The sequence below is a fragment of the Spodoptera frugiperda genome, chromosome 15 (genome assembly GCF_023101765.2).
Source record: "Spodoptera frugiperda isolate SF20-4 chromosome 15, AGI-APGP_CSIRO_Sfru_2.0, whole genome shotgun sequence".
Taxonomy (NCBI): Eukaryota; Metazoa; Arthropoda; class Insecta; order Lepidoptera; family Noctuidae; genus Spodoptera; species Spodoptera frugiperda.
In genome coordinates this window covers 11,280,328-11,299,362 of record NC_064226.1, presented here as the reverse complement: position 1 = coordinate 11,299,362, position 19,035 = coordinate 11,280,328, and the positions used below count along the sequence as shown (strand labels likewise).

Sequence of the window (19,035 nt, the reverse complement as noted above, 5' to 3'; positions counted from 1 at the left end):
AAATGTATGGAAAAATATTTGGAAAACTGGTAAACAATAAATATGAAATACGTAACAATTTAGTCGTCTATAGTGACGTGAAAATGATATTCCATCTGGAGCGGCGATTGCCAATTAGCTCTCAGATTTCAATCGTCCGTGTCCACGGCGCGTCTTCGGTTACTGAGACCCTTTGTATTATCTCCTTATTTATTGATTAAATAGATACGTGTGTTTATCTGAAGTATAGTATCAAGTCAGGCCGAAAAGAACCTAGAGTCTAGCCTTGTTTAAGCCGAAATTTTTACGCTGTTTTTTGCCGCAACTGATATTAAAACTGTCAAATGTTGCAAAAATCTTGAATGAAAACCGCTGCAAGATACTTAATTAAAAAATAATTTAGGGAATTAATAAATTGGATAATCATCATCATTATATCAGCCATAAGATGACCATTACTGAACATAGGCCTCCCCAATGAATTCCAGATAGGCCGGTTGGAAGCGACTTATGTCCAGCGGCTCTCTGCAACTTTAATCAGGTCGTCTGTCCACCTTGCGGGTGGTGCGCTTGGCGGTACCCGGTTTCCACGCGAGATAGAAAGAGAGAGAGACCTTGGATTATGCGGTGTATAACCGTAGTGTAGATTGAATCTGGAGCTGCGAACTGCCTAGCGGGTTACCAGGGCTCCGGCTCCGGCTCGAAAAGCAGGAGTAGGAACGGGATGGTTTTTAGTCAGTGAGAGTCTGACACTCCCTCTCGTTATTTTTCAGGATTAAAATGCATAAGTTTGGATAATATCGATAACAAGACTGCATAGTTATCCCAATGAAGTGTAAGTTAATAATAGCAGGGTACAAAGTATCTTTGTTAGCGGTAATTGTGGTTCGGAGCATAAAGCTTCCTTTGCTTCTTGGCAAGACAAACGCACTCTGTTCATTGTACCAGCTCCTGACACGCGTGCATTCAATTCATTATGCGGCTCACTGCCTTTGATTGTACAATATACAGAATTAACTAACCACATCTTTTTATTGTAATTAACTTTTGTAATGTAAAGGGGAGTGCATATTATTATAAACTATGCTTTGGTCGTTGCAAAGATAGGTAAGATGAAGATATTAATGTCCCTTGGTCTATGATGTGGACTTTACATAAGATCTGAATCAGTTCTTAACTATTGTAAATTGTAAAGTCCCTGCTTAGAATATGTACAGTGGCTAGCAGAACAAATTAATTCTTTTTTGTTTCTTTATTACATTTTCAACGTTATTGTATTGAAATATAGTTGAAACCCAATGAAAAAAAATACAGATTGGAGTAAATTCACCTGCGACTGGCTGACTATTCTTTCAGTGTAAGGGAAAAGTTGTGTAAGTTAAGTTAAGGCCAAAAAGTGAAACTACTTCTTGAATATTTTGGTGTAAAACATTATATTTCCATAAAAAAAAACATTAAATCCATTTATAAGTGCACAAAACTTAAATAAGTACATAGGTGAGCATAATAAGTAAAATTAAAATAGCGCAGTCAATTAGATATAGAAAAAAAAACAAAATCAATACTTACTACATTAAGTAAAATAATATAACATAATAAATTAAATACATAGCTAGAATTAGCTAACAATTTTGATAAAATTATATTAAATCCTTGACCGTCACTGGAAGCTTTATTATTGAGAGAGCATATCCGTTTCCGGCGATTTCTTATGATTTTAGTACTTTTTTGACCTACCCAGTGGCGCCACCTGGTGTTTGCTTGTCATTTTAGTTACATAAAATGTCCGAGCTACTTTTTTGTTCATTGGCGTTTCGTTCTCCGGCGAAGCAACTTGTGCGCATCGGTTCACCATCGATGCTTAAAGTTACACTTACTTTATTCTTTGTTTTAAATTCCAATAATAAATACATAATTTTATTTATAGAATAAAATAAAAATAACGTGTATTTTAACGGTTTTTCCGTTCGAATTATTTTTAAAATTATCGAATATCCATTTGAATTAATCTATTTCAAAGTATAGTGGTGCTGATTTAATGGTGAGTTCATTTGAAGAAGAAACTGTAAGTACCTACCTTACTTTTTAAAAGTGATCAATACTTTTTATGGTTGTTCCGTGTGGATCACAACTAACATTTATTTGTTTTGCTTCATATTTTTGTTTGTGCTAACAATTTTACTGTTTTTTATTTTGTTATTTTGAAGTTACAATTGTGATAATGGATGATCAAGTTGATGTTTCGGTTGCCGAACCACAAGTTGTGGCCGGCCCGAGTGGAAGGACCCGCAAACGAAATGTTAGCAGCTCTAGTAGCAGCACGACGTCTAGTAGCTCTTCGAGCTCATCTTCTCCAAAACGTACCAAGCGGTCGCGCCGCTCTCGTCGTAAGAAGAATAAGCGCGCCCGACAATCTAATTCGACATTGGGCAAACTTATAAAAGAAGTTCAGGAGTTACGCGAACAAGTTTTCGTTAATAATACGCATAATGCTTGCCATGATGGGCTATCAGTTTGTTCTGGGGTCAGTGGAGAACTATATGACCAACATTTTGAGGAACAAACTGAATGCCCCAACGTAGATGATAAAAACTCACAATTAGACTTCACTTTTGATATCGAAACAAAGCTTAAGGAACCATCTGTTCCAAAAACTCCTGAAAATCTTTTAAAAATGCTACTTGACGTCCAGCGTTTAGGTAGCTCCGCTTGGTCGGAAGTAAGGTATTCTGATACTCAAAAACTCTACAACCATAGCCCAGGTTTCATAGACTTGGACACAAATGAAGAGATTAAGATGTACGATACCTTACGTCACCTTGCACATGCTGATAAATCATACGCAGCAATTACTTTTTGTATCCTTAAACAAAAAGAATCTTTACAAGAAGCTATTCGTAATCTCCTTTTGTGGGCTAAAAGTACACAAGTTAATTACGATAATTTAAGCGGGAAGGTTGAAGAGTTATTTCAAAAAGGTGATTTACATAAAATTTCTTCAGACCTGTTACAATTAGTTTGTGGCCATCGAGCTGAAAGTATAGAAATGCGTCGAGACGCAATTACCACTCAAATTCGGGATCCATTAGTTAAAGCATCTTTGAACAGAATACCCCCAACATCAACTCATTTGTTTAGTCCTGATCTCTTTGCAACGGCATTGGAAAAGGCTGGCGGTGTACGCAAAGCTTTTTGGCCTCCAAAATCTGAGTCTCATACCAGATCTAATCAAGGTAATCGCCGCCCCTCGCGGGGGCTTGGCGTACACAAACCAATAGCTTCATCGCGTGAAGCTCAGCATTGTATTTGTTGTCATGAACCAGGCATACCAATACACAAGCATACCTATGATAACACACCCTCGCGGGGTGGATATTTTCGCACCAATCATGTAAACAAAGGCCAGAGTCTACCTTCCTTTCAATCCGACCAGTATGCTAGTAGAGGCTCATTTCACAACCGTGGCTCGCGGTCCGATCGAGGAAGTAACCGAAGTCGAGGACGTTCAAGCCATTCAAAAAGTTCTCGAGGGAACCAAAAACGTTACAAACAATGACTCGATTCGCTTTCGAGCGGGTCAGTTGGCGCACTACCGCTCGAAGTGGACGGAAATGGGAGCGCCAGAAATTGTTCTAAAATTAATTCAAGGGTATCGCATACCATTTATCAAAAAACCGCCTCTGATATACCCAAATCTAATAAACGGGCCGTTCCAAACGCCTGTTTCAAAAGAAATGTCTGCAATAATAGACAAAATGAAATCTCAGGGTATTCTAAAAGTTGTTCAACTCTCACCGAGCTTCGTCTCCCCTCTATTTTTGACACCAAAGCCCGACGGGTCATCTCGACCCATATTCAATCTGAAAATGTTAAACAAATTTGTAAAGGCCCAACCATTCCATTTAATAAATATGAATCGCATCCCAGACTTCTTGCAACCTCAAGACTGGATGTGCAAAATAGACCTATCGCAGGCATATTTTCACTTAAAAATTTCAAAGTCACACAGGCGCTTCCTTCGCCTCATCTACAACCAAGAACTGCTAGAAATGACTTGCCTTCCATTCGGTTTAAGCACTGCACCCAAAACGTTCTCAATACTAACGAATTGGATTGCCCAAATATTACGAGAACGCTGGGACATCCGAATCATAGTCTATCTCGACGACTATTTAATAGTAAATCAGAATGCTCACGTCCTACGAGATCATGTGCAAATCACATTAGATACATTACAAGATCTTGGTTGGCAAGTAAATTTCGAGAAATCTGTTCTTTATCCACAAAAAACTATAACATATTTAGGGATATTGTGGAATCCCTGGGACAATTTAAAATCCCTGCCAAAAGAAAAGACTTTTTCGTTTATCAAAAAAGTCAGTTCAGTTCTCGATCAAGGGATGATATCTGTAAAAGAGTTGCAGAAAATTACAGTCTCCTAAACTTTGCCAGCTACGTTGTCCCTCGGGGCCGACTCAATCACCGGCAACTATTAATGTTCATGACCTCGCTACCAGAACATGCATCGAAATCCTACCCACTAACACAAAATGTTCAAAACGAACTGGAATGGTGGATTCGCAATTGTCAGGCATCAACACCCCTACATTATCCCCCGCCAGTACACTTCCTGACAACAGATGCATCAAATCATGGGTGGGGAGCTCAACTGAACAATCTGGCTGTGTCGGGCAATTGGTCGCAAGAGGAACAGACATTGCATTCCAATCAAAAAGAAATGCTAGCCATATTACGCGCCCTCGAAGACAACGCTCACCTACTCCGCAACAGCTCGATCCTGATACAATGCGACAACAGGACAGCCGTCAGCTACTTAAGGAACGAAGGAGGTACGAAATCATTACCCCTAATAGAATTAACTTATCAAATTCTGAATTTACTGGACCAATGTCAAATACACTTCAGCATACACCATCTCCCAGGCAAGTACAACAATCATGCCGACCACTTATCACGTGTTCGCCAAGCTCCAGAATGGCACCTAATGCCAGCTTGTACGCAAATGATATTTGCAAAGTGGGGAACCCCAATAATAGATTTGTTTGCCTCGGAGACAGCTCACGTAGTTTACAATTATGTATCCCGAGACCTGAAAGACCAACAAGCCCTGTTTCACGATGCATTCAGTGTCCCCTGGAACTATTCACTTGCGTGGATATTTCCAACCCCATTCTTAATTCCAAAAGTCCTAACACACCTAAATCAATCAACAGGTATATTCTTAATAGTAGTACCACGATGGGACAAAGTATTTTGGCGCGCAGACCTCAAAGTCCGAGCACTAGCTCCGCCGCTAACTCTACACAAGTTACAGACGCACCTGATCGACACATCGACGGGGCTTCCACCCCCACAAGTACAGAAAATCGTCCTCGAAGTTTGGAAATGTGGGGGTGGTCCGAGGCAGTAGAAACATGGACCCCTGAACAACGGTTATTGCTCAAAAATTCCTGGCGTAAATCCACCTTGAAAACATATGAGGTAGCGTGGAAACGTTGGACTTCCTGGTCAATGTCTAAAAACATTGACATGCATAATCCTACAGGTACTCAACTAGCTCAATTTTTATCTGATTTACATCTCATTCATAATTTATCATATAATACAATTATTTTACATAAATCTGTTGTTTCCACCTTATGTAATGCTGAAAGGTCGAGTCAATTAAGTTCACATGTTCTTGTAAAGCATATTTTAAAATCAATTGCTCTAAAAAATCCAAAGTGTGCTAAGCCACCAATTTGGGATATTAGTCAGTTAATTACCTATCTAAGCAATTACACTGTAAACGAAAATAATATCTTTCAAATATCACGCCATACTGCGATTATTTTACTACTCTGTTCAGGCAGACGCATCCATGACTTAACACTGCTACAAGTTGATCCCGACCATTATATTAAATCAGATGACAGTGTTACATTATGGCCTCAATTTGGTTCAAAAACAGATTGTAGTACTCGCAGACAGTCTGGCTGGAAACTTCTTACAAACCCCAACAATAGTAATCTAAATCCTATATTCTGGTTAGAGAAAACTGTACAAATATTACACGAAAGACGTAAAGCTTCAAAATCATTTAATTTGTTTATTACAGTCAGAGGTGCACCAAAACCTGCTTCACGTACTGTCATCGCAGGCTGGGTTAAAACCCTTTTCAAAGAAGCTGGTATCATAGCAACTCCCGGGAGTACACGTTCTGCAGTAGCCTCTAAAAGCTGGCTAGAAAATCATCCCCTGGACGAAATCCTATCTCGAGGAAACTGGCAATCTGCTAAAACATTCCAGAATTTCTACAGAAGAGAAGTGATAAGAAGTGGTGATTCAAATCTAAATGTTTCTGAATTGTTTAATCCAGTTAATTAATTAATAATCAATACAAACTTTATTTATTATTTTTTTGTTATAGGTACTTTTGTTCTGTTATTAGATCACCAAATAATAAATACTCATATGTACCTTTCTATGTTTAATAATAAATATATTTAATTATAACCTGTGTTTTAAATACTAAAAAGTTTTTCCGATCACATTGGCGTTAGCACATCAGTGGCGTCACCAGGCGATAACAAACAGGTCTCAATAATAAAGCTTCCAGTGACGGTCAAGGATTTAATAGCAGCGTTTTACCTGAAATAAAACGCATATTAAATACTTACCTCACTGGAAGCTTTATCTTCACTTCTGCCTGGTTATATTGAGCCAATGAACAAAAAAGTAGCTCGGACATTTTATGTAACTAAAATGACAAGCAAACACCAGGTGGCGCCACTGGGTAGGTCAAAAAAGTACTAAAATCATAAGAAATCGCCGGAAACGGATATGCTCTCTCAATAATAAAGCTTCCAGTGAGGTAAGTATTTAATATGCGTTTTATTTCAGGTAAAACGCTGCTATTACCTAGACATTATTTCATAATATACAATACGTATAATAATTGCTTGCTTACTAACAATATCACTTTAGTAATAACTACGTTAAATAAAGTTAAATACTCTCAAAAGTTTCACAAATATACAAACTAATTATTATGTTATCGGCAGCATTACGCGACACACGACGCGGCGATTGTCGCATTGCTAACTGCTCATGAATATGAGCCTCTAGCATGGCTTGAAACTAGTCGAGTTCCTCGTCAAAAGATTACGTGAGTAAGCCGATAACATAATAATTAATTTAGTATGTCTCACGAAAGTTACAATAAAATCATAATATACAAACTTATTGCTTCAACCCGCAACGTAGATGTATTAAGGTACGCGTCCACAGGCCCGCATCGCACGCAACGGATTTTAGTTTGTCTTGCATAAAAACTCATACAACTGCGTCCAGTGATCCGCATCCTACGCACCGCATCATCGGTAATGCCTACATGCGATGCGTACCGATGACGTCATACGGACTGCGTACGATGCGTGCGATGCGTACGACGCGGGCCTGTGGACCTTTAAGATACATCAGCTCCCTTTAAATAAATCTATAATAACATATTTTACTTGCAACACCATATAAATCCTGTGTCACATAAGAAAATCCGCTTCAGGCACTAATTTTTTCTCGGAAAAGCAAGCTTCAAGCCAGTTTTCACTAACAACCATTACGTTATACGTCTTAAGAGTATCTATTTCAGCCTTTTCAATATTGCTTGGGACTACGATATGTGTGCAGTCATTGGACGGAGTGTCTAGGACATTGGCGCCGTACATGGAAGCTACAATCGCGTTGACACTCTCTAGCTCCGTCACATGTATGAAGCAAGGACGCAGGAACGAGTGCGGATTGTTGTCCCCAAATATCTCCTTGTCTAAATTCAGCATCTCTTGGTGTGTGAGGTATATTTGTACCTGTTTTGAAGAATATAATTATAAGTATTAGAGATATGATATAACTTACAGTTTGCTATAGATCACAAAATATATTCATTTATCCCCGAAGGGGTGGGTAGAGGTGCACATAAAGGCACGTTTTGCTGCTATACAATGTAGACTGACTTTTCACCATTTATGTTGTCAGTCCCATGTAATAGGGGGTGAGCCTATTGCCATAAACTTGCCACAATTCCAGACTCTGTGCTACTAATGAGAAATTTTCGAAAAACTGAGAAAAGCTCAGTAATACTTTGCGCGACTCGGGAATCGAACCCAAGACTCCTTTTCCGGCACTCGCACTTGCGACCACTTGACCAACGAGGCAGTCATATACAATGGATTCATTTATATGTGACAATATTCGAAAAAAAATTAATTTTTGAATGAAACATTACTTACATCACTATCCATTTTATCGAAGATCTTCCTCAGAGTTTCTTCATCAATTAGTTCTGTGTAGCTGTCTCTGTGAGCATCGTAATGTCTGGCGAGGGTGAGTCTCGTGGCAGGTTTGATGGCCAGCATGTGCAGCGGTGGCGGTTGCACGGGGGCTTCGGCCGAGGGCAGCGCGCGCAGCCAGGCCGCGCTCACTACGTCCAGCTGGTTGGATGCGACTACATTGCGCACTCGACTGGTTAACTGCCCCGCTACACCGCACCATGTGTCCGCACCTTTATATACAACATGGTACTCTCTTACAATACTATACTAATATATAATACTACTATTCACCGATTGGCGCTAGTGCGATATTATCATCTTAAAAGTTTCGTAGACTTTAAGCCACATGAACGTTCCCACCGACATAATTTGTTACCATAGAACTATGCTAAGCTGGTGGACACAAACTCAGCTAAGCTATGTTTTTTATATGGAAAGATGCGTACCTACTATGGGTGGCTTCCCTATAATCGATACATCGCATACTCGAGCTGAGCCTCTTCCTCACACAGCTACATAGCTTAGTATCGGAATTGGATTGGAAACAGTGAAATAGTTTCATAGCTTGGCTATTACATCTTCGTAGCATAGCCACATTTCTGGTGGAAAAGCAACCTGATTGCAACTACCAACTGTCTAATTGTCTCGTCTTTGCTTAACCAAATATTTTACTGTAATACATATTTGAAGAATCAACTCACCGACATTAGCGACAACTATCCCGCCGTGCGTCTCAATGATCTTGCAGAGTTCCTGTCGTGTACAGTCTGTATCTTCGGATAGTATGCACAGCTTCCTGCCGAGGAGAGCCTTCGATGTGGCCTCCACGTCTCCACGAGATCTGATCTGGAACTGCTCTGGTACCTTCGGGACCTCTATCTTCCGCTTTGCTCGAGGTTTCACTTCAGCTATTTCATCCCCATTTATTTGATTAGTACTCAATTTCACTACTGGTCCTTTGTTCTACGAATAACGATAACATAATAATTTTATGCTATTTTAATATGAATATTAGAGACTCATACTAACAGTTTTGCTTAACGTTTAAAGTGATCAAATCGAGAGCGCGTCCGTCGCTCTGATTGGTTGGTTCATTCGCGCCGGCCAATCAGAACGCCGAACGCGCTCTCTTTTAATTTTCGTTCAACGTAAAGCAAACTCGTACTAAGGGTACAGTATACTACTACATAGAAAAATAAAATACTCACAGCACAAAGATTTTGGAACTCCATAAGTGTCATGACATCTTGAACTGGTTTGTCGTCTCTTATTTTAGTGACGCGTGGAAACCTTAGCGTATAGTCCGTACCGAAGCCTGATGTACGAACCAATTCCGATGCCCGAACCTACGTATGTCAACACATTTTCAATTTTAATACTTCGTAATAAAGTTGAATTTCTATTAACGGCGCATTCCAATAACCTACCTATCGGTAGATTTGCCTACCAGAGGTAGAATTTTGACATAAGCTCCATACAAAATGTGTCAAAATTCTACCTCTGGTAGGCAAATCTACCGATAGGTAGGTTATTGGAATGCGCCGTAAATAATTTTATCTGTAAATAAGATATATCATTTTTAAGATATTACTTTACCGTTAAAACGACGGAATGTTCAGGTAAGATCCAGAAGTCAGGTTTATTTTTACTGAAATCCAAGTTAGATGGTGCTGGTGTCTGTCTAGAAGACGTCCAGTTGGGTTCCAGTTTCGTACATAGGGTCTCTCGCTCGTCGAACGTAAGGCCGGTGGACACGCGACCTACTGATATCCACCGCTCTGGCATTTTACCTGGCAAATAAATTAGGAAATTGTTAAAATTCATTCAATTACAAAATCAGCACTTAATATGTTTCTATAGTGATAGCCATAGCGAGTAAAGATTAATCTCTTAAGAAAGTTTTAGTAGCTAGAATTCTAAAATTCGCTTGAGTTGGAGCTACCTGCTCAATTTTCGGTACTACCTACCAAGAAAAAATCTTAGTTCATACAATTTAAAACCACAACAATATTTTTTATAGAATTCATTAAAAGGAGGTTCGACATCCCAAAGTATAGGAAGTTATAATATTTTCTATGTCAATCTATTTTTTAAGTACCCTTAGTACAAGTTTGTTTTACGTACAAAGTAATCGAAACGAGATAACGTTCGGCGCTCTGATTGGTTGGTTTATTCGAGACGGCTATTTTAAACCGATTACTTAAACGTAAAACAAACTTGTACTAAGGGTACAGGCTAGTGCTTACTTACCAGGATTAGCTCCATCGCTGCAGGCCACGTGGAAACTCTTGGCGCGCCCTTGCCTCTTGTTCTCAGCTTCATCAGCCCCGATGATCACAAGGTCAAGGTCACTCATGGCACCTTCTGTGTACTAAATACAGACGTTTTGTTTTAATAATCTTAGTTGTTATTACACTATTCAAGTTAACCATTCGCAAATGTTTACTCACAAATAAAACTAGCTGTAACCTAGACACATCTCTAGTTTTGGTATGACAATATTTTTTTAAGAAAGTAAGTACCTATGACCAAAACATTTACATAAATAAATCACGAAGTTAGTTAAATAAGTATAGATAGATTAATCTTTATCGTACGCCATTATTAAAAGAAGAAGAAAGCATACAAAAATAAGAAAACTGTTGAAGGCAAATCCTCCGCTAACGTCGGTCACCGGTGACCACCACGGCGTTCAAAGTGTTAATCATGGGCACAAAGGCAATCTTATCACTGATAGCAATTTCTTCCAGACAACCTTTGGGTGGACACTGGACAAGTATCTACAACTACAAGTGTTTCAATGGCATTTGGAAATAGATTTAGATAGGCAGGTAAGTAAATAAGTACCTAAATATTGTTACCTCAGGTTTAATTTTGTACCATCCAGCATTGCGTCGATTCGGAATGTAGTAGGAATCCACATCTTTCACCACTATACCTTCATCTTGATTCTCTATCGCAGTGTTTAGAGCATTCAGAATCTCAGGGTATATTGTCCTTTGGGGTAAACGAAATAAATGTTATTTTACCTTATCATAATTACATTCTTTATTGTTTGGATATGTTATGTGGTACACCAACATTGTATGTTAAATGTTAACAAAACTAGTAAGCATTATCAGGGTTAATCATAATCTCCACGACTGCCTCGTTGGCCGAGTGGTGCGACTGCCGGGCAAGGGGTCTTGGGTTCAATTCCCGGTCGGGCGAAGTATTGCTTAATTATTTTTTTTCGGTTTTTCGAAAATGTCTCAGAAGTAGGTAACACGGAATGACATTACGTGCCATGATATGCACCTCTGCCTACCCCTTCGTGACGATATAACAAAAAAAAATCTTCACGTTTGGTTCAGGAGTTGGACATCTCCAACCTAGCTAATCGGGATGTAGCTTCTTAATTCTTATGACGCCCAGGGGCAGAGTAAAGCCCAAAATGACTGATATTATAAGTGACATAATATGTATCCCTTATAAAAACAGACACTTAAAAAAATATGGAAATACACGCTTACGCCTGAGACAATATCTTCCGATCACTATGCTTTATCACTCCAGTCTTGTCAGTAAACACTTTGTCCAAAATAAGTAGTCGTTCTCTAAGTGGCAACCCTCCTTTCTCCGGAGGCCCAACTAATGTTCTTCCATTGTAATACAGAATATCGAAAGCGCAGAAACATGGTTGGAACCTCGAATTCTCTGTTATTTTCTTGACATCGAAAGCCATTCCTGTAATCAATATGAACATTGGATTCCAAACTTATTAAATAATGCTACAGTTTTCTTTTTTCTGTGTTCTATCGAACGTTTCGGTTGCACATTTAGCGCAATGGTTGCGCAACGAATCGCGGGTGATTCCCGCACCTGAACAACTCTATGTGTGATCCACAAATTGTTGTTTCGAGTGTGTAATGTGCATGGAGATTTGTATGTATGTAAACCCACAACACGAGAAAAAAATCCAGTGTGGAGCAATGTTTACAAAAAAAATAGAGAAGAAGATTAAAATACAAATACATCTACATGTATGATCCATCTCCACTATCTCGACACCAGCAATTTATACTACGCTAACTCGAAATTTGGTAAAATCGTTTTTTTATGCCAAGTTGCTTAAAAAGTGTTTTTACATACGTCATAAAAAATTGAGAAGAAATATGCAAAAATAAGAAAGTTACAAATCTTATAAAACGCTAAGTAAAGGTATTTTTTGAAATCACTCGATTTATATTACGCCAACTATTATTAGCGGAGTGTGCGCGAGGATCACTTTTGTCGAAAACTGTGCAACACTGCGCTAACTCATAGTTAGCGTACTTTAGTGCGTTCGTTTGTATACTTGTTCGTTTGTATAATGAACTACTTAGCGACTTTTATATAGTAAATACTTATGTGTTAACGTATTAATTAGTTTATTAATGGTACGTTGACTATTCTTTTTGTAAGTAAGTACATGTTCTTTATAAAAATATTGAAATATGCATCAGATGATTGAACAGCACTACGACCTTCCGTACTACACTACGCTAACATTAGTTAGACGTGTATAAGATGTAACATTTTTTTGATGAATTACGTTTATTTACGGCTAACTTGCGCTAAATCAAAAAATATAAATAATTAAGGAAATATAAATATGAGATATTACAATGAATAAATTAAATATTAAGCATACCAAATTTCAAAAAACTATCTTAATTAATGTAAAAGTTATCACGTTTTTCCCTTTAAACGCCTCTACTGTAAAGTACGCTTTTTTGAGTTAGCGTAGTATAAATTGCTGGTGTCGATCTGTCATCTACACTACCTACACAGAGGTGTTGTGGTTAGGTATTTGAACAAAAAGTAGTTTAGTTACCTTTACACCCAAAACACTGGTACTGCTTATGCCAGCCCATCATCTCGCCGTCTAGAATACAGCTGGTAACATCAGATGAGAAGGTGTCCTTCAAATGAGGCGTCAACAGTCCAGAGTCATAACTGCCTCCATAGTTCTTGGTAAAGGAGAAACCTCTTCGCGAATAATATTCAAATTTTCCGTTATGCATGTGTATCTGTTACAAATATTAATTATCAATTACTGCGGTAAAGTAACACAATAATGATTAATGTTTTTATGCCCACCAGATGGCGGTAATTTACATTTTTATTTATGGTAGGTATACGCCGGTAAACGAGCAGACGGCTCACCTGATGGTAAGCAATCGCTGTCGCCCAACACTTGAAACGACAGAGGCTTTACAAGTGCGTTGCCGGCCTTTTGGGGGTTAGGAATTTATGGGTTGTTGGGGAATCGGGAATTGGGAAGGTAAAAGCAATCAAGACGATTAAAATTCATACTTACTTGAAATCTTTCACCGTCAAACTTGTTCTCAATCTGATAAGTTTTGTCCGAGGACAGTTGCTTGGCGATATTCTTGACGTCGAGTCGTTCGGACAGCATCGGGCTAATTGCATGATACAGCTCTATTCCTAGCTCCAAAGGCCGAGAATCGCCCTCACCGAGTTCTTCACACACCTGTTACAAGTTAGACAACGGTAACACGGGGTGTAGCTGGTGTAGGTATAAGTACTTACATTTTAGGTAGGTAAGTAATAATTAAATCTTAAGTAGATATTTTTCTTATATTAATCCCTAAGTACTTATACATACATACATTTATTTATTTATTTATTTATTATCGTAAGGCACGTCAACAGAATAAACACCAACATTAAAGGAAGACAAGATGAAGACACAAGATCATGTGCTTATGCCAATTATAGACATGCACGACATTTGCAGTATTAATACAGTTAGATGACATAAATATTAATATAAAATTAAATACAATGCAATTAACAATATTTTGTACTTAAGTCTAATACACCTCTCGACTATAAAATTAAAAAATACTTTAAAATAACACAAAAACAGAACAGGAAAATTGAAATAAATATAACATTATAAATATTTACATACATATGTAAAGGAGTTTTACTTTATTTATTTGGTTGATAATGATAATGAGTCCTCTAGAGTCAACATTTGCGTAACTGAACATTGCATCTACAACAACTTAAAAAGTAATTTCAATAATGATAGGCGCCGTGAACTAACCTTGGACAATAGGCTACAGGTTTCATAATATTCAGGAGCGTCAGGGTGGAACAGAGCCAATATGCGATTACTCCCCATCTCCAATTTGAGTTCTTTGAGTATCAGTCTGAGGAACCACTTCATCTGGTCTGCGGTCACTTTATTCATAACTTGGCTGAACGTTTCATCGAGAACCGCTGAAAATAATACTTACATTATTTTCCGAAGTTAAAGTAGTAATTTATATACCTATTTATATTTTTATGCTTTGGATTGCTATTCTCCGAGTAGTGCACCTACAGAGTAGGCGACGAAAGTATATCTAAAGTCTAGCTAAATTAAACGACACCAGGTATCGAAACCTCGTGTTGTTCCAGGGTGTTTATACACCTAGATCAATTTAATCTTATCAAAGATTAATTTTTCAATTAATAAAATCATATCTTGGAGATACAATAACTTACACGCCTTCATCCCAACTTCAGCTGCGGCGATGGTATCAAGCATGGCATTAATATCACCAACAGTAATGTCCTCAGATTTTGGTTTCATTCTACTTTTAAAAACGAAGTACGCAACACCAGGAAAATCGCTGTCTTGAGTGTTATCCACTGATCTATAGTTCAGCAACTTCTGCGCATCGCGAGATTGTTTGCAAAGTGATAGAACTTTTACCAGTAGCACGCCAAGTTTGCTTTCTTTCAAGTTGTACGCACTTCTTTCTCTATCTAGCTTTGGCAACAACAGTCTTAGAATTGGGAATAACGTAGCATTCTGGAAATAGGTACTTACATAAATATTTTATAAACCTACTTTAACGTTACGAAATACTGTTCAGCTACTCTTGAATTTTTTACCTATAGGTACCTAATTAATGATTTTAGTCATAGTGCGACAGTGTATTTTATACTCAAATGCTTATCACCTATAGGTATCTATAAATTTTGAATTCCCGAGTCTAGAAAAATCTTTTTGGTTTATTTCGGTTTTAGAAATTTCCCAGCAGTACCTAGTAGCAGAGTTCGATAAACCCAAGAGACGATAACACAACCATGCATGTGGATATTACAACATTCACAACTAATGTGTGCGGCAATTTTTTTAGTAATAGAAATTACCAAACTAAATGGCCAGGTCGATTATAATACTAAACTACTCAAAATAAAAACTTTAAGACACTAAACTTATTCTACCGTCTCTGTTCCTCCGTCCATGAAACCAGGAAAGTCCTATGGTCATGTTTCTGGCCCACACACGAGGTAGAATTAGTAACTATATAAGTAGGTGCTCGACTTTTAAATCTTATAGAATAAATGATCATTACCTTTTTCCCTACCACTTGTGATGCACTCAGTTTACATTCATGTATAAAGTTTTCCAATATTTTATCTTGTTCTTGTCTTTTCCTTTTCTTCTTGTGCAGCTGTTCTAAGATGTTACAAAACTTTTCGAATTTAATTTCATTTGCGGGAATCACTTCATTGGCCATGATAAAAAAAATAAAATGGACACGCTAAAACAAAAAAAATGCTATTGGACTAAAATTATCATAATCTTTCTTTAGGTTTTCAACTTTATTGCTTTGATATAAAGTCGAAAATCTAAACATCTGTTTAGTTGTACTCTCAATCAACTCAATCTTTGGGGAGCTTGATGTACTGGCGTCTATTTTAAGTTACATAGTTGCTACTTATTAAAATTTATTTATAAGTATAAAAGCTTCGAATATTTTACGAGCAAAAATATAATACTTAAAACAAGGGTTGTTTAATAATTGAAACTTAATTTTCATTTTAAATCACATTTATTTTTTATATTAGATATTAGAATATTACACGACAAGATATTTTAACAAATACTTTCTAGCCATGACTGGCGAATGGTCTTTATAAAGCAGATACAGATTGTATGCTGTCTCTCTCTTCAGATCAATGACTCCATGTTGTTCACATGTCGTAACATGGTCGCAAGCAAGAGCCCTTTCATAATACTCAATGGCAAGATTATTGATGCTTAACATTTGATATACTCTTCCCATATTATAATTAGCTTCCTGATCACATTTCCTTAAAGACTGATAAGTTTGCATATATGCCATTCCTTGGAGAATCAAATTGTGGTGTTTGTCTACAGTTCTTTGTGCTGCCATCACTAAAATAGTAATGGCAATTAAAAATGCAGACAAAGAGTCACCACATTTTTCATGGTATTCCAAATAGTACTTCAATGCTACTAAGTATCTCCCTGAAATTAGAAAGTGATTCCCCAAGAATAAGTGCTTTGTGACATTGTTACTATCTCTTTGGAATAGTCTTAATAAGAACTTAGAATGTGTATTCCTATCAATAAAATTTATAATAAGATTTAATAAGTTCCATGACCGGTTACTCGGATGCTTCTGAGAGAATTCTCTGATGAAGCGGAATGCGTTTTGGTTGTCATTACTTAACATACAGGCTTGCAAGCAGTAGAATTCAATATCTGGACGATGAGGAGATAAACTCTTCGACATCATTGCACCAAAAGTCAATCTTTGCATCAAAAAGTATTTTTTAAATTTACATGCAGTTTTTAACATTTCTAGAAAGAAGTCCCATTCTTCCTGCGGTGTAAATTTGAAAGTTTCATCTTCATCAAAGTGAATGTCATTTTCATGATATTGGCTTTCTCCTCTCATCGTACGAAAATTGTGAATTAGGTCAATTCCACATCGTGCCTTACATGCCATATTTAACTCCTCTTGGTGTCTGAACTTGACAAATGTTTTAGAGAGCAAAGCTTCACCCACCTCTAAATACTTTTCCCATTTTTTATATTTTTTTAGTGCCAAACATTGTTCATATAATAAGTTAGCATTGACTACATACTTAAAATCTTGTTCCAACATTTGCAAAGCTTCATCAATACGCCCTTTCTTCTCTAGTATGGCATACAACTTTCTTCGAGCATCAGGATGTTGTGGTGCATGTATTAATACTTTGTAAAATGAATTAATAGCATCTGTTTCTCTGCCGAGCATGTACAGACATTCTGCATGCTTTAGCCACACTGCTCCAAGGTCAAAGCTATTGTTCTTCACCAGTGGCTCTAACAGTTGTATGGCTAATTCATGCTGTCCAGTTGAAGAAAGTGCTTCTTCTATGTCCATATACAAGTCTCCTGCATTTTCTACATCATTGTTCAAAAAGTCAGTTAACAACATTTGAACTAAATTAACAGCACCAAGATGGATAAAACAGACTAATAGCTTACTTTTTAAATCTATAGGCAAAGAATCAGGTATTGTACAATTTAAGTAATTAGTTTGCTCTTCTATCTCTCCATCTGAATTTTTAACAGTTTGTATTTCTGCTTCAATTTCAACTCCAACATTGGCAACAAATATTTCAATACATGTTTGAAATTGCTTCTGTCCTATGAGAAGCTCCAAAAATATATTGAGATCTTCTAAATTGAACAAAGTTGGGCACTTTTTATAAGCTGAAGACATCACTGCTAGTGCTCGCTCCATTTCATTATTATTATGATATTGTGTCACAGCTAGTTTAGCATATTTCATTATGGTTTCTCCTTCAGAAGCCGGCAATGAGGTTACAATCTTATGATAACACTTGAGCTTTGTTATATGTAATGTATTAATTGGGAAATTTATGGCTTCTAGTTTATCAAGAAGGTCTATTCTTTTCAGATGACTATCAAAATTATGTGGGTCATCTGCTATTGCTTGTGTGTAGCAAATCATCTCTTGCCTACAATCATTTCTTTGCTTGAATATGGCAGCGAGTCTCAACCATTCTTCAGCATCTGGAGGACTAAGGTGAGCTGCTAGTAAGGAAAATTGTAGTGATTTTTCTGTATCATGCTCATATAGTTGAGCTAAAGTTTGGTACGGCTCTGGAGCAGTTGGGAACTGTTTAATTATCTCATGGCACATTTTTTCAGCTGTGTCTCTGTCTCCTCTTACAAAACGTAAATTAGCTTCTCCCATTAACCCCAAAAGGCCTGGTGGTAACCTAGCAAACTTACGACGTCTTTGCATGCCTTTTCCGGAGAAAGAAAAAGGCTCATCGTCATTTCTTTTGCTTGCATCATCTATGTCTTCTTCGTCATCCATATTATACCATTCATTGGAATATTCAGCAAAGGACATTTCACCACTCAAGAACTTACTGGTTAGATCATTTTCTAACTCCATTTTTAAAGTTATTTATATTACTTCGTTTTCTCAAAACTTTACGGTTCAATTCTTCGTGTAGTGAACTTATTCAATAGTTATTTGTCATCAAAATGTATTAAATAAAGCGGCTTGAATGTTATTTACTTACTTGTTTACAAAAGGGAATTTAACTCTTTTTGTAGATATTTCTTAGTCTTCCATCCCATTCAAGTTTGTCTTGCTTATATATCCTATACTATTCACAATAGTATATATTCAGTTAAATAATTTACTAAAATATCACGTTTTCATGAATGAAACACGCTATTGAGAAAAACATTGTGTCATAGATTATACACTTACATTGTGTGAAATGTAAATGTCAATGTCTTGTCTTGTCTACTTTTGATTTTGATAAAACAGGTTTTGACATGTCGTAACATGACATAAGGTTACCATAGTGCAAACAGTTTATGGTGGTTTTGCGACCGATA

General features: G+C 37.3%; 3 protein-coding genes across 3 annotated transcripts; 1 reads left to right on the top strand and 2 right to left on the bottom strand.

Annotated features, from left to right (window-relative positions):
- Positions 1-3,540: 3,540 nt before the first annotated feature.
- LOC126911458 (uncharacterized) lies at positions 3,541-6,495 on the top strand. The gene is made up of 2 exons (XM_050698602.1): positions 3,541-4,829; positions 5,315-6,495. Exons 1-2 carry the CDS (start codon positions 4,475-4,477, stop codon positions 6,364-6,366), a joined length of 1,407 nt encoding a protein of 468 aa, XP_050554559.1. The 5' UTR covers positions 3,541-4,474; the 3' UTR covers positions 6,367-6,495.
- On the bottom strand, positions 6,067-18,920 carry LOC118271333 (DNA ligase 4). The gene is made up of 14 exons (XM_035587392.2): positions 18,711-18,920; positions 15,710-15,898; positions 14,850-15,159; positions 14,407-14,582; positions 13,651-13,824; positions 13,165-13,360; positions 11,822-12,035; positions 11,171-11,306; positions 10,560-10,680; positions 9,906-10,099; positions 9,518-9,655; positions 9,011-9,272; positions 8,268-8,539; positions 6,067-7,844 (listed from the first exon to the last, which is right to left on the bottom strand). The coding sequence occupies exons 2-14, from the start codon at positions 15,872-15,874 to the stop codon at positions 7,521-7,523; spliced, it is 2,682 nt and encodes an 893-aa protein (XP_035443285.2). The 5' UTR covers positions 15,875-15,898; positions 18,711-18,920; the 3' UTR covers positions 6,067-7,520.
- Positions 16,171-18,717, bottom strand: LOC126911457 (general transcription factor 3C polypeptide 3). The gene has a single exon (XM_050698601.1). It carries the CDS (start codon positions 18,578-18,580, stop codon positions 16,217-16,219), a length of 2,364 nt encoding a protein of 787 aa, XP_050554558.1. The 5' UTR covers positions 18,581-18,717; the 3' UTR covers positions 16,171-16,216.
- Positions 18,921-19,035: the final 115 nt, after the last annotated feature.